The 13,946-nt window shown below is 35.9% G+C and overlaps 3 protein-coding genes and 1 pseudogene across 4 annotated transcripts; 1 reads left to right on the plus strand and 3 right to left on the minus strand.

Annotated features, from left to right (window-relative positions):
- Positions 1-355: 355 nt before the first annotated feature.
- LOC141701683 (uncharacterized) lies at positions 356-2,023 on the minus strand. Of its 2 annotated transcripts, XM_074505319.1 has the most exons (5): positions 1,644-2,015; positions 1,462-1,564; positions 1,035-1,198; positions 849-909; positions 356-639 (listed from the first exon to the last, which is right to left on the minus strand). In XM_074505319.1, exons 1-5 carry the CDS (start codon positions 1,779-1,781, stop codon positions 623-625), a joined length of 483 nt encoding a protein of 160 aa, XP_074361420.1. In that variant the 5' UTR covers positions 1,782-2,015; the 3' UTR covers positions 356-622. The 2 variants fall into 2 exon arrangements, with proteins under 2 accessions (XP_074361420.1, XP_074361419.1); XM_074505318.1 differs by lacking the exon at positions 356-639 and having other exon boundaries at positions 648-909; positions 1,644-2,023.
- An 884-nt stretch (positions 2,024-2,907) lies between these two features.
- On the minus strand, positions 2,908-5,444 carry LOC141701680 (rust resistance kinase Lr10-like). Its single transcript, XM_074505313.1, has 4 exons — positions 4,525-5,444; positions 4,394-4,438; positions 4,245-4,274; positions 2,908-4,119 (listed from the first exon to the last, which is right to left on the minus strand). Exons 1-4 carry the CDS (start codon positions 5,345-5,347, stop codon positions 3,026-3,028), a joined length of 1,992 nt encoding a protein of 663 aa, XP_074361414.1. The 5' UTR covers positions 5,348-5,444; the 3' UTR covers positions 2,908-3,025.
- A 185-nt stretch (positions 5,445-5,629) lies between these two features.
- LOC141701681 (rust resistance kinase Lr10-like) lies at positions 5,630-8,636 on the plus strand. The gene is made up of 3 exons (XM_074505314.1): positions 5,630-6,557; positions 6,721-6,750; positions 7,335-8,636. The coding sequence occupies exons 1-3, from the start codon at positions 6,380-6,382 to the stop codon at positions 8,438-8,440; spliced, it is 1,314 nt and encodes a 437-aa protein (XP_074361415.1). The 5' UTR covers positions 5,630-6,379; the 3' UTR covers positions 8,441-8,636.
- A 189-nt stretch (positions 8,637-8,825) lies between these two features.
- LOC141701679 (rust resistance kinase Lr10-like) lies at positions 8,826-9,890 on the minus strand (annotated as a pseudogene).
- Between the last annotated feature and the right edge of the window lie 4,056 nt (positions 9,891-13,946).

The raw sequence follows: 13,946 nt of genomic DNA on the forward strand, positions 1-13,946 counted from the left end.
AATTGGATCCGAGGCAGAAAATGGTTCAGACATGTGTTGCACAAGTTCATGACGAATTCATATATATACAGCCGGGAGTTCCTCAGCTGAGCAGACTGCTATAACAAGTATGATATCGTTTAAGAAAGTTAAGTGACTGTTTCTGTTAATCTTGCTGTTTCATTTGCTTTGAAGCCTCTTTATTGTTGAAATTTTATTCATTAGTCTCTTTTCCAAGTAAAAGTTTCTGATTTTATTCACCATTACCATTTGCAAGGCAAAAAAATCTGTGACAGAGTTTAGTGATGTACATTTTGATGATTGAAAAGATACTTTGCAGGTGCCTACATGTAAACTATATTTTTGGATTGATCAAAACTTATCTTCGAGGAAATATTTTACTCTCGTATAAAGAAATCATACCATATACAAGACTTCTTGAGATCTTGATAGGCTACAGAACAGAACAGGTAAAAGAGGGTAACATGAAGAAAATTACAAAAAGCTCTCTGACTGCTAGATATCGGAGCTGTCCTCAGATGTTGCACACTACATAATAATGGTCAATAAAAGTTTCTGTAACGACGGAAACTTTGCTTGCCTTGATTTCTGGAAGATGGTTTGAATACATGAAGACAAGGCTCTAGTAATACAGGGATCCTGAACAAACAAAAGGCAAGAAGAATTTAAAACAGGTAACTACATTGCAAAAAATAAAATACTATCATCTAGTAGAATGACTCTGTGTGCATGTGCTGCTGCATGTGTGTGCGCGTAATAAAGGGTTCGAAGCTGGGGTTTTGCTTCCAGGTACTGCAGACCTCAGAGACACTTGATCATATAAAAGAAATTCCACAACATTGACATACCCTGCCACCAGTTTCCGCGTGAAGCACTGTTAGAATTATCATCTCGGCCATCTTTCTTGAACTGAAAGATGTTTAAACAAAAATAGTGAGCTATGTAGCACTAGATAATTACTTTGATCAAATTAGGAACGCAGTATAATTATATTTATAGATCAGAGTTGTCACGAGATGAAAGGAGTTACTTACAGCACTATGAGTATTTTTCGACTGCATATCTGAAGGATAAACTTCTTGGCCACCATAATGGATTGATGAGCTGTAATTACAAGATTCTACTGTTTCATAGCTAGCACTCCTGTCCTTGTTGTGTATGCTTCCACTTGTACCATAGCTTTTCGAAATCTTGTGATCTATAATTAACACGAAAGAAGGTTGAAAATGTGACCTGTGGACTGTAGTTTCTCCAAATACTTTAAAAGTTTCAAGAACGTTTTGTCGCTGTTCTCAGTCCATATTAGGTCTAATTACTTGCATCAAAAAGTAGATATTCAGCTGCATTAACTTTCTCATAGATGATTATTTGTTCATGCAAAAATACAAACTTTAATGGTATTTCATATAAGTATAAGAAATTACTAGTTGTAGTAGGACTGCAGTAGTAATATGTGCAAACCTTGATTTTCATATTTTGTGCTGCAATATTCATTCGCACTGCCAGAATTCTGATTTTTTGATGGTATTGAGTATCCAGAGGGAGAATAATCCCTAACCAGTCCCTAAAATTATAAATTAGAAATTAGAAAATTCACATGTTAAAATTTCAGAAAAAGCAAGACAAAAGCAGGGAAACGATACCGTGGAAGATGGACCAAAAACAGAGCTAAAGTGTCCTGCCGAAGAGGATGGCATTGAAGAGTCCTTGGGACCAAAAAGATCGACAAAAGGAGAAGAAGATGATGATGAACCGCCAGTGACTTTCTTAGTGAACTCCATTGTAATAATCTGCAGGTGAAGTAGAAAGCTAGAAGTAGTAGTGAGCTGAGGATGTGAATAAAATGCACTGAGCACTAGGCATTTATAAAGATCATGCTACATGCCTAAAAAATTTTCGGAAGCCAAGTGGACATGCCAACATGTCCAACCCCGTCCTACCATTTGTCCATGTCGGATATACACGAGCACATAAAATATATTATCCTTGTGACTTATTTCTACAAATGATAAGAACCTATCCTGATTCTATGGATAAATGGACATTCGAAGAGCATGTATTTGCAGATGCTCTACATGTGTTTTGACTTGGCAACCAAATGATGGACTAGTTTGTTACAACTTGCAAGAAATGATACTACTGTGTGTTTGACTAATGTCTCTATCTTTTGAGAGTAGAACCAAGGGGCAAATAATATTTAAGAGAGAAAATTGGTCAAGTCAAGATGAATGTATTCGAATAAGGTGATCTATATCAACTATATTGATGATTCCTTTGTTCTCCACGGTGAGTCTTGCTACTTACTGATCACATTCCTCTAGATGCAGGATTTCCTATTACAGTATTTTATAGTTCTAAATCTATTTAAGAAGATGCATGGGTTATAAAGTCTTGACAAGAAGTTAAGCATCAAGATATAAGTATTGTAAGTGGTTTGAGAACATAGGGAAAGGAAGAAAAAATCAAAAATCAGAATCAAATCTTGTATGTACTTTCAAAGATATGAAGAAGATCTAAAACACTTTCATGCAGTTGGGATTGCTAGGAAATTTCAGGATAATGGAATATTACCTATCTTCCCACCCCTTTCACATGTTTTATTTGAAAATGTCCTAATTCAAGAGAATCATCCTTGCTGCTATTTTGATCCTTTTGCCGACTCGTTTTGAGATTGGTGTTCAAAATTATTGTGAATTATCTTCATAATTTGTGAGCTGGAATGTCACTGTAAGAATTTTAGACCGACGTGTGCTAATAGTCAGATCCTTTTTTTATGCAAACGGATATCCTTATAAAACATGAACTGCCCTGGAGATAGTGCTAAAAAGCTTGCTTGGCTACATTTGTACAATTGAATAGTTTAAAATTGCAGGATCATCTTCTTCTCTGGGAACTTATTAAGTAATATAGAAGATAAACATATAGTTTCGAGGTACAAATGAGAAATACACAGCATTATGCCCCGAATATTAAAACGTAAACAGTTTACAGACATTTGGATTAGTTCTTGATCAGCATCACATCATTAGTTTGAAGGCATTTGGTGGAGTTCTTGATGCTCAGCTGGCGCCTCTTGTGGACAAATTAAAGGTTTAGGAGGCATCACCAGAAGCTCAGAGTCTCCTTCAAGCATTTCAATAACTTTGTTCATTGAAGGACGCTCACTTGGTTTCATTTGTATACACCACATTGCTACAATTATCATCTTCTTTGCCAACTTCCTTTCATCCTCGGTAGAATCTTCCATTTCAATCTCCTTTCCTTCACTTATTTTATCGTAGATCCATGAAGGGTAGTAAATTTGGCTCATTTGGTCCACCAATGGCTTCAAATTTTTCCTTTGCCCCGCCATTTCCATCAGCAACATTCCAAAACTATATACATCTGCATTATTTGAAACACCTCCAATATTTTTGTAAAATAATTCTGGAGCCATGTAACCCAGTGTTCCCCTTGCAGCAGTCATAGTAACAATACTATCATCGGTAGCACGTAATTTTGCAAGGCCGAAATCAAAGATTTTGGGATTGAAATTTTGATCAAGGAGAATGTTATGAGGTTTGATATCAAAATGCAAGATTTGAATGTCACAACCTCTATGTAAATATTCAATTCCACGTGCCACTTTACATGAAATGTCATAAATCTCTTTACAATTCAGAGTTCTGGTTCCTCCAACCTCTTCGAAGAAAATGTATTTTTCAAGAGATCCATTAGGCATAAACTCGCAGATTAAAGCACGTTTCCGACCCTCAAAGCAGAATCCCACAAGTTTGACAATGTTAACATGATGGATCCTGCCAATGGTACCAACTTCATTAATGAAATCGCGGTCGGTAGAACTGGAGTTGGCTAATACTTTAACTGCGACAACAAGGCCGCTTTTAAGTTTTCCTTTATACACGGTACCAAAGCCACCTTGACCCAGTTTATGACTGAATCCACCGGTGATTTTCTTGATGTGTGAATAAGTGTACCTAATAGGCATGAGATCGTTTTGACCTTGCAGAAAGTCTTCAATGATGTTGTACACAGACAAATGTCGTCTTCTTAAATTAAATCCCAGAATTACAGATAAAAATGCTATACCACACAAATATCTTACAGCAAGAACAATCCCTATACAAACCAAGTAACATCATCAAGAAGGTAAGAGACTAAGAGAGTACATTAGCGTTGTCATTCAGCCTAAAATCTAAATCTTAACTGCACAGTTAAAAAATGCTGCAAAGTACAAATTTTACCCGTCGTGTTATAAACAGTTGTATGCTGGACTGCAGGTAGCAATAATATTAGGTCAAAAACAGTGGAAAATGGTTTAAACTCGAAAGACACACGCACTGATATGTGTTATATGACATGTGTAGTAGGGGAAAAAATTGGAAGGATGCACCTTCAAACCACCTTGAGATGGCATGAAAGTGGTGTTCTAGTAAGCCTACAAAAATTTAAACATTGAACGGTGATTTCAAAAAGATAAGCGTACAATAATACTATAAAATATCTATTACTCTTGTCTGTTACCGCAGATAAGGAGAGCTATATGGTCTTCGTATTTTGACGAGCAGGAGAAGGACGATGGCTGCACACAGCTAAAGTAATCATCATTACGTTGGACTTCTAAACAATAATCAGTAGGAACAGAATAATATAGCGAACAGTTAAGGCAATAAATATAATGGAATGGAAGCTCAATTCCGTATACAAGGCTGTGACTGTCTTGAGCATCCAAGAAAGATGTTTGATTGATATTAGGCCACGAAGTTGACACCCAGGTTGACCCCCTAATCTTACAATTGATCTCGACCTCTAACGAATTTATATATCCAATGACAACATAGGAGGAGACTGATGATGATGAGCAAGAAGGTGCAGGTATGTATCGATCTGACAAATTCACAGGAGCTGGACAGTCTATATAAGTTATGGGCTTATTATTATCATAGATATGGCGGGACAACTCAAAGTAGAATGATCCTTGTTGGAAATCATAAAGAGTAGTATTGGAACAACATAAAAATTTATCTTGGGCCAACCCTGAATCAAGTATCCGTATAGTGTAGTTTTCGTAATTAATGGCCTCCACATAAAACACATAGTCTAGTTCACCAAAGTCTGACAGAGAAAAATGTAATAAAGTACGACGATTGTGGCAGGAGAGCTCATAGCTGAAATTTGTACAGTTATGGTGATGGCCTTTGAGATAAAATGGACAGCTTATGTCATGGATATCACCGCAAGATGAAGATGACGAAGAAGAAGAATTATCTGATACAAAGGATCCGCTGCTGCAAGTTACGGATATCAGCCACGCTGTGATAATAATTAGTATCAACCACGAACCCATTTTTTGTGTGGAGGCGAAGTGGATAGCATGTACAGTCCTATATAATTCTATTGTGGAACTTCTTTGCGGGAAACAGAGCAACTTGTATTAAGCTTATCCTAATTTTATCTTAAAATGGAAGGCACTCATTTTATTATTAGGATGACTTGGTCATCTCATAACTTTCATCAGTATTTCTGCATTAAATCTTAGAGTGGGTAGTAGTTGGAAGCGAAGGTATTCATTTTATTTTTGAAATGACTTTGTCAGTAGGCGAAGACTTAGATAGAGGTGACTTGTCTGTCGTCTCATAACTTTCTTGGACATGGAAATGGTTCATCACCGTAAAAAGCTGGGAACCATAAGCCTGGACACATCCGAAAGTATAAAGATGGGAACCATAAGCTTGAACATGGAAATGGTTCATCATCAGATGTTGAAGTTGGTAATAATTGTAATTGTTTGTAGTAATATCATTATCACTAGCCTGGAAGGTTCAGAGATGCAGATTGATAGTTGCAACATGACAAGCTGTGGAACAACTGAAATCAGGTTTCCATTTCATCTCAAAGAAAGAGATGAGCATCACAAGAAGAATGATCACTGTATCTTCCCACCTGGCTTTCAACTCGCTTGTAGTAGTGACAATTTTACAGTGGTGGAGTTTAATTATCAGGTCAACACCTCTCTTCCTGGTGTCTACCTTTCGTTCTCTGTCAAGGCTCATGTAAAATCTCTTGACTACAGATCACAGAAGCTCCAATTTTTTGTTGCATCCCGAGATATTAGACAACACTATGACTACTCTCACAACCACATCCATCATAAACACGACTCCTACTTGTCGAATTCTCCTTCACACATTTTACTCCAGACACTCCAATAAAAGGACCTGGTCCATTTCCTTCTTACTTCAATGAATATACATTTTACAATTGTTCATCTGCAAACAGACATATATATGGACCAGGATATAGTACAACCTTAAGAACCATAGATGCTATCACTTCCTTAAAAGGCAATCATAATGATGTCTATCCCGTTTATTCTCATATGGACTTGGCACGAACTGGCTTAAAATATTGCACCAAGATGTACGACATTTCTGATGTCCCTTTCTACGTAGGATGGATGACTTGGTCCAGACCCGATTGCAGTCATTGCGAAGCTAAAGGAAAGTATTGCAGGTTTAGACCTAACAGCACAAGTCTCACCCAGTGCTACAGCAATGGTATGTCCTCGAGTTTGCTTTCAGTATTCACCTCCATTAGCATGTGCTAATTGTATCATTAAACTGATTTATTAAAATTATGTTGTATCTCCTGATTAAGAATATTGAAATTTCTCTACTTTTGCCAATGTTCCGGAAATAATTACTCTCTGATTTTTTTCAGGCCATCCGTCACATAAACTTCTTCTAGCAGGTGAATCTGTCAAACCTTCTGTAAATTGTACGTTGTTCACAGTTGCACATACTCAACAATATACTCCCCCAGTCTCTTCTAATTGTTAGAAAGTGTCCGACACGCATTTTAAGGTGCATAAAAAATATAGTTATGTAATTTATTTTTACAATTTTCTTTTTCTGAATAAAAGTTGAATGTTTTAATTTTTATTCAGAAAAACAAAATTGTAATTTTTTTTACAGAACTATACTTTATATGCACCTTAAAATACGTGTCGGACACTCTCTAAAAAATGTAAACAATTCAGAGGCATAAATATTTTGAGTACGTCTTTACTTGAAATTCGATAGAACTTAATGACATAAAAACTACAAAATCATTGGTTGCACTCCTTTTCTTGCTTACTAAATAATGCTTTACCAAGTAATGGAGGAGGCTGAGGATTCGAGCTCAGACACGTCTAAATTTCTGTCAAAATAAATAAGTTATATTTAAAATTGTTATAATTAAGGTCATTACATGCATAACACTTTCACAAGATAAAACTGGCTCTTGGATTTTGGTTACATATTACATAATTCACCTCTCATACTTTTGTTTAGGTAGAGTTGGAGGCATCGTCTTGGTGTTACTTACATTTGTAGCATTGTACTATGCTACCAAGTCATATATACAAAAACAAAAATACCGGTCAAAGATTGAAACATTTTTGGAGGACTACAAAGCTCTCAAGCCCTCAAAATACTCCTATGCCGATATTAAAAGGATCAGCAATCACTTTAAAGTCAAATTAGGAGAAGGAGGTTATGGATCAGTTTTCAAGGGACAACTTTCCAATGATATCACTGTCGCGGTAAAGGTGTTGAATGACAAGGTTGATGGTAAAGGAAGTGGAGAAGATTTTATCAATGAAGTTAGTACAATCGGCTTAGTTCACCATGTTAATGTGGTTCGTCTGGTTGGATACTGCGCTGATGGCTGTAGAAGAGCTCTTGTTTACGAGTTTCTACCGAACAATTCACTCGATAAGTTTGTTTACTCGAGAAAAAATCAGAATAAACAATTCCTTGGATGGGAAAAGATGCAAGATATTGCTCTAGGCATAGCCAAAGGTATCGAGTATCTTCACCAAGGTTGCGCTCAGCGAATTCTCCACTTCGACATTAAACCTCACAACATTCTGTTGGACCAAAATTTCAATCCAAAAGTCGCTGATTTTGGTCTAGCAAAGTTGTGCACTAAAGAACAAAGTATGTTCTCCATGACAATGGCTAGGGGGACAATAGGCTATATTGCACCAGAAGTATTTTCCAGAAACTTTGGGAAAGTGTCACCCAAATCGGATGTTTATAGCTTTGGTATGTTGTTGCTTGAAATGGTTGGAGCACGGGATCATACTTCGGAAGGAACAGGAAACACCAGTGAAGCATATTTTCCCGAATGGGTTTTTCATCAGCTTGAACAAGGAAGAGAGCCAAGAAGCCAGATTGAGGAAGAAGTACATAGCAACATTGCAAAGAAGCTAACTATAGTAGGACTTTGGTGCATAAATTGGCACCCAGCAGACAGGCCTTCCATGAAACATGTGATTCAAATGCTACAAGAAGAAGATTGCCCAGCTATACCTCCTAATCCATTTAAGTCTGCCAGTACAAGAAATGCATCCACATTTAGCAACACGCTTGAAGTTATTTTCGAATCAGACTGAGAGGTAATAATGAGGCGCCTCTAGTGATGTTGTGGTTATGGTATTGATGTACTATTGCACTTGATACTGAATATAATGTTTTATGCAAGCTGCAGCCGAAGAATGTGATTCTCACATCTGTGTATCAAATGATTCAAAGAGATGAGATTCATCGAGGATTATGTAACGTTGTTTTGATTCTATACATATAACTGCACGTACTGTTTGTGAAATGATATGAAGATTATGGTAGATGCCTTGGCACTAATGATAACATTAAGCATAAAACTTGATTCGCATCATTTGTACAATTGTATTATATCAGATTGAAGTTATGATCATCTTCTTCTTTGAGAACTTATCAAGTAACATAGAATATGAACACATATTGTTTGAGCTACAGACATGAAAGACACAAAACTATGCCACAAACTTCATCTAGGAATTAGAAAAAATGAAATAACATTATCAGTTTACAAACATTTGGATGAGATCTTGGTCAGTATTTCATCATCATTTAGAAGACATTTGATGGACTTCTTGATGCTCGATTGGTGTCTCTTGTGGACAAACTAAAGGTTTAGGAGGCATCACCAAAAGCTCAGAGTCTCCTTCAAGCATTTCGACAACTTTGCTCATTGAGGGACGTTCACTTGGTTCCATTTGTATACACCACATTGCTACAATTATCATTTCCTTTGCCAAATTCCTTTCATCCTCAAAAGCATCTTCCAATTCAATCTCCTTTTCGTTGCTATTTGATCATAGATCCATGAAGGATGGTAACTTCGGCTAATTTGGTCCACCATTGACTTCAATTTTTTTCTGTGCGCCGCCATTTCCATCAACAACATTTCGAAACTATACACATCTGCTTTATTTGAAACACTTCCGATATTTTTGTAAAACAGTTCAGCGGCCATGTAACCTAATGTTCCCCTTGCAGCAGTCATAGTAACTATACTATCATTGGTAGCACGTAATTTTGCAAGTCCAAAATCAGAAATTTTGAGATTGAAATTTTCATCGAGAAGGATGTTATGCGGCTTGATATCAAAATGCAATATTTGAATGTCACAACCTCGATGTAAATACTCAATACCACAAGCCACTTGATATGAAATCTCATAAATTCTTTCACAACTTAAAGACGGTGTTCCACCTTCCTCTTCAACGAAGATGTATTTATCAAGAGATCCATTAGGCATGAACTCATAAATCAGAGCACGTTTTTGACCCTTAAAGCCAAAACCTGACCAGTTTGACAATGTTAACATGGTGGATCCTATCAATGGTACCAACTAGGGTTGTTAATGGATCGGATCTGGATCGGATCAGCCTTGATCTATATCCTGATTCATTTAATTTTACCGGATTCGGATCCGGATCGGATTTTTGTCGGATTTTTTATAACCCGATCCATATCCGGATCCGTTAGGATCACGGATCACGGACCGGAGCTCCGATCCATTAATATTTAAAAAAAATGAAATGCGAATAAAATTTCTTACATTACATCCAAGCACAGTGAATAAAAACAATAACTACTCCTATGTTTAAAATTCTGTTTCAGAAAAAATTAAAAGGGGAGGGTGGACTTTCAACTCTTTCTCAGACCCGGGAATGGAGTCTCCCATGCATAATAGCCACACGTGAGGCATGTACATGCTTTTTGTTATACTAAAGAAAGGGTTTTTGTATACATGTTTTTGGTCTGAGCATAATATTTGGGATGAAGCAGGAGGAGCCCAATGAATGGAAAATAAAAAATGCTTATCCCTCCATCACAAAAGAACACTGAATCAGTAGCTAACCAATAACAAACTAAAAGTGTAACCAATGAGTGGGGCAACTAAAGCATCAACATATTTGCACTTTGATACATCTATAAAAGTCCAAGCTAATAAGAAAGTAAACTACGAGACCGATTCTGAAATGAACAATGAACTAATATGATATACAAAACTCAATATTTATTAGACTAGATATAAGCATCTGTATTTAGCATCTATGGTATTGGTCATGGTGGGTTTTATTAGTGTAGCATTTCTCTAACTTATAGACTATTATGTTCTCAGAACCTGTTACCTTGACACTCCATAGACCTTCTCTCTGCTTCACACACTTGGTAATGGTCCTCACTGTTAGTCAGCCACTAAACACGCGCTAGACAGCACACACATTAGAATTATCAAGTGAGAGTTGTTATTCCCAGTGAACTAACAATGAGATTTACAGAAGGGGGGTTGAATGTAAATCTCAAAACTTTTTCAAGTTTTGAGCAGTTTCTAAGGCTAAGTGTTTTAGTGAGCAAATGTGTGTGAATTGCTTGAAGCTAATACAGACAGATATATATTCAAACACAAGTGTAAAAAACACAAAGAACTTAAAAACTTTTCTGGTGGATTTGTTGTTCCACCAGAGATGTGTTATTTCAGAAAATCTGTGATTCAAAGAATTAAATCACAGCTGCTTCCTAGTACAAACTAGATGATTTTCTCTCTGGATTTTTCTAAACAGCTCTGGAAAATTTACATTTAATTACTAGCTGCTACTTGGTTTATATATCACCAAGTTTACAAGTGAAGACAAAAATGTAAAATACAATTAAAAGGCTCTTCACATGTTTCTTTTTCATTTCTCTATCCAATGCAATTTAGGTTTAGCTGTTAATCTTTGAATACTCCCTTGTTTACACCAGAATGGAAATGCTGCATTTTCTTGATTCCTCCTAGAGGCTGCCACATTCCAGTTTGTCTCTGTCAACCCATGTGCCTCTGTCAGCTTATGAATTGTCACTATCAACTGCTATTGAACTAAGCATCCGTTGAAGCTTTCATCCATTGATGCCTTATCCGTTGAGGCTTTATCCGTTGAAGCTTTATCCGTTGATGCATTAGCAGTTGAAGTCTTATCCGTTGAAGCACTTATCCGTTGATGGATATTATCCGTTGAAGATTTAGAGACATCCGTTGAAGCTTTGTTTCTTATCCGTTGAAGGTCTTCAATATCAGTTGATACTTCTTCACTTATACAAAATTACAAGGCATGAAATATTTACAATTAGCCCTCTTATTTGCATATCCACTGGTAGTCAACATGACTGATAATTTCCCACAACATCTAAGAATTACAACTTGAATCCAGAGAATGAAATGTGCTACAATACTAAACTTATTTCTAAGTAAAGCTACTCCTTCAACGGATAGCCAGGATGGTCTTATCCGTTGAGGCTACAAACACTAGATTTCTACTTAAGTATTTTGTTTAACTTATCATCAAACTAATACACATATTCCTAACAATCTCCCCCTATTTATGTCTACTAGAACTGTAGGCATAAATTTGGGTTTAGCTTGATGATAATAAAACACTTGACAAACATATTAACTGAATAAAGCAAAAATTCAAAAGTGCTGCAAAAATGTGTATGCTGAGATGGAATTGAAGAATTACATTGTTTCCAAGGGTGCTCCTTTAGCCTGAGCAGATTAATTTCTTTTCCTTTGATCCCTTATTTTCTTTCCTAGCCTCCTGTCATTCTCCTCTATTTGAAGTTGAAGTTGTCTGTAGAACTCAGCTTCATCTTCTTCATTGATGTCCAACTTAGATTGCATATCCTTGAGAGTTTCATTACTGGCAATCTTGAGCTGATCTTCAAGTCTGAAAAATCTTCTGACTCCTTTGTTGTCTCTGAACTCCATCAACCAATGAGGTGATTTGTGAACTGTAATTCCTCTTTCTTGAATGAGTAATGATCTAGGCAAGGCATTGGGCTCCCACCAAGTCTTCCTTATGTTGGCAATCTTGTTGAGAATCTCAGTCTTGGAAGTCCTGGTAAAGCCAGAATCCCTTTTTATGGCTGAGTAAACTCTAACTAAGGTAGAGTAGCCTTCATTCAAAATCCTGTAGAGAGGCCAAGTTCTTTCCCCACTTCCTTTGTATTTGAACACTAGTCTTTCTGTTAGGTCCCAATATATTTGTAGAAGGGGGGTTGAATACAAACTATACCGTTTAATCGAATAAAATGCGGAATAAAAAGGTGAAACAAAATTCAAGTTAAATAAAACTTTTATTAAACTTGAAAGGTGTTACAACAACGGTATCTGTTACAAGGGATTAATCTCAAATCAATTATTACAAATCTAGAATAAATTCGACATGAACTTTTTCTATTTTTGCAATAATTAGAATCAAATGCTAAATGCGATTTGAGATTAAGTTCTAGGGATTTTGATCCGCTAGATTGTTACACAAGAACAAGATAAATAATTCTAGTGGTTTGGATTTAACTTTACAATCTAGAATTTTGATCTTGAATAAAGCAGATGAAAATGAAATGTTTTGCTTTTGTTTCTGCTGTGTTCTTGACTTGTGTGTTCTGTTGAAGATGATCTGCTTTCTGTTGTTTTTGTAAACAAAACAATCCAGTTGAATCAGCAAGACTTTCGGCAAGACAATCAAATGAACTGTCATGACAATCCATTTGAACTGGTAGGACTTTCGGTGAGACTATCCTTTTGAACTAGCAAGACAATCCCAATAGCTAGCAAGACAATCAGAATGAACTAGCAAGACTTTCGGTATGACTATCAATTGTCATACCGATTATCATAGTAGTTCAAATCATATTGTCTTACTGAATTATTAATAGATTTTAATCTAATAAAAATTCTGAAAATCCTTAATATTAATTCTGAATTAATTAATCAATTAATTCAATTAATCAATAAATTAATCTTTGCAGATATAATTTATTTTCTTAATTAAATTATATGACTTAATTAATTAATAGAGAATTAATACTAATCTTGAGCAACAACCATTCTTCTGAAAATCTTCTGAAAATCACTGTCAATTATGAATCAATTCCACCACTTCAATGTTGACACTCGATGTACTGTCTGGTTCATGAGTGACTAACTTCCGTGACGTTTCTTCAAGCCTTGACCTTGATACTCTTGATTTTCTTTAGACTAAATCCTCGTAATTAATTGATACCCTGACGAGATCTCTGTCACTTGATTAAATCCACAATCTTGATTTATATCACTGAGGCTTGATCAATTTCTTGAGCTTCTTCCAGTTAATTAAGTCTTCAAGTCTGTAGATGAATAATATTTCTTAACCCTTTGACAGATGTTACTTTGTGAGATCTCTCTGACGATAGATCCACTATTTACTTATTACATTCTTATTTGAGTTGAGTTAAATCCTCGAATAAACAAATAGGCTATAACATATGCCTTTCAATCTCCCCCTATTTGCTTGTTAGACAATAACAACAAATACCTAGAGGATAACTCAACTAACAAATAAGAAAAAGATATAAACAGTAATGCAAAGTAAATAGCAGAAAAGTTCTGGATTATATTTAACATTTTCCAGATTCCAAAAGAAATTTACAAGTGAATACAAGATAGATGTTCCTCTAGCCTGAACATATAACTACATTAGTCTATCTTGATTCATAAAGCTCTAATCATATTACATTGAGTTTTGAGCTAATTGAATTCAGTTGTCTTCT

The sequence above is a fragment of the Apium graveolens genome, unplaced genomic scaffold (genome assembly GCF_009905375.1).
Source record: "Apium graveolens cultivar Ventura unplaced genomic scaffold, ASM990537v1 ctg4292, whole genome shotgun sequence".
Classification (NCBI taxonomy): Eukaryota; Viridiplantae; Streptophyta; class Magnoliopsida; order Apiales; family Apiaceae; genus Apium; species Apium graveolens.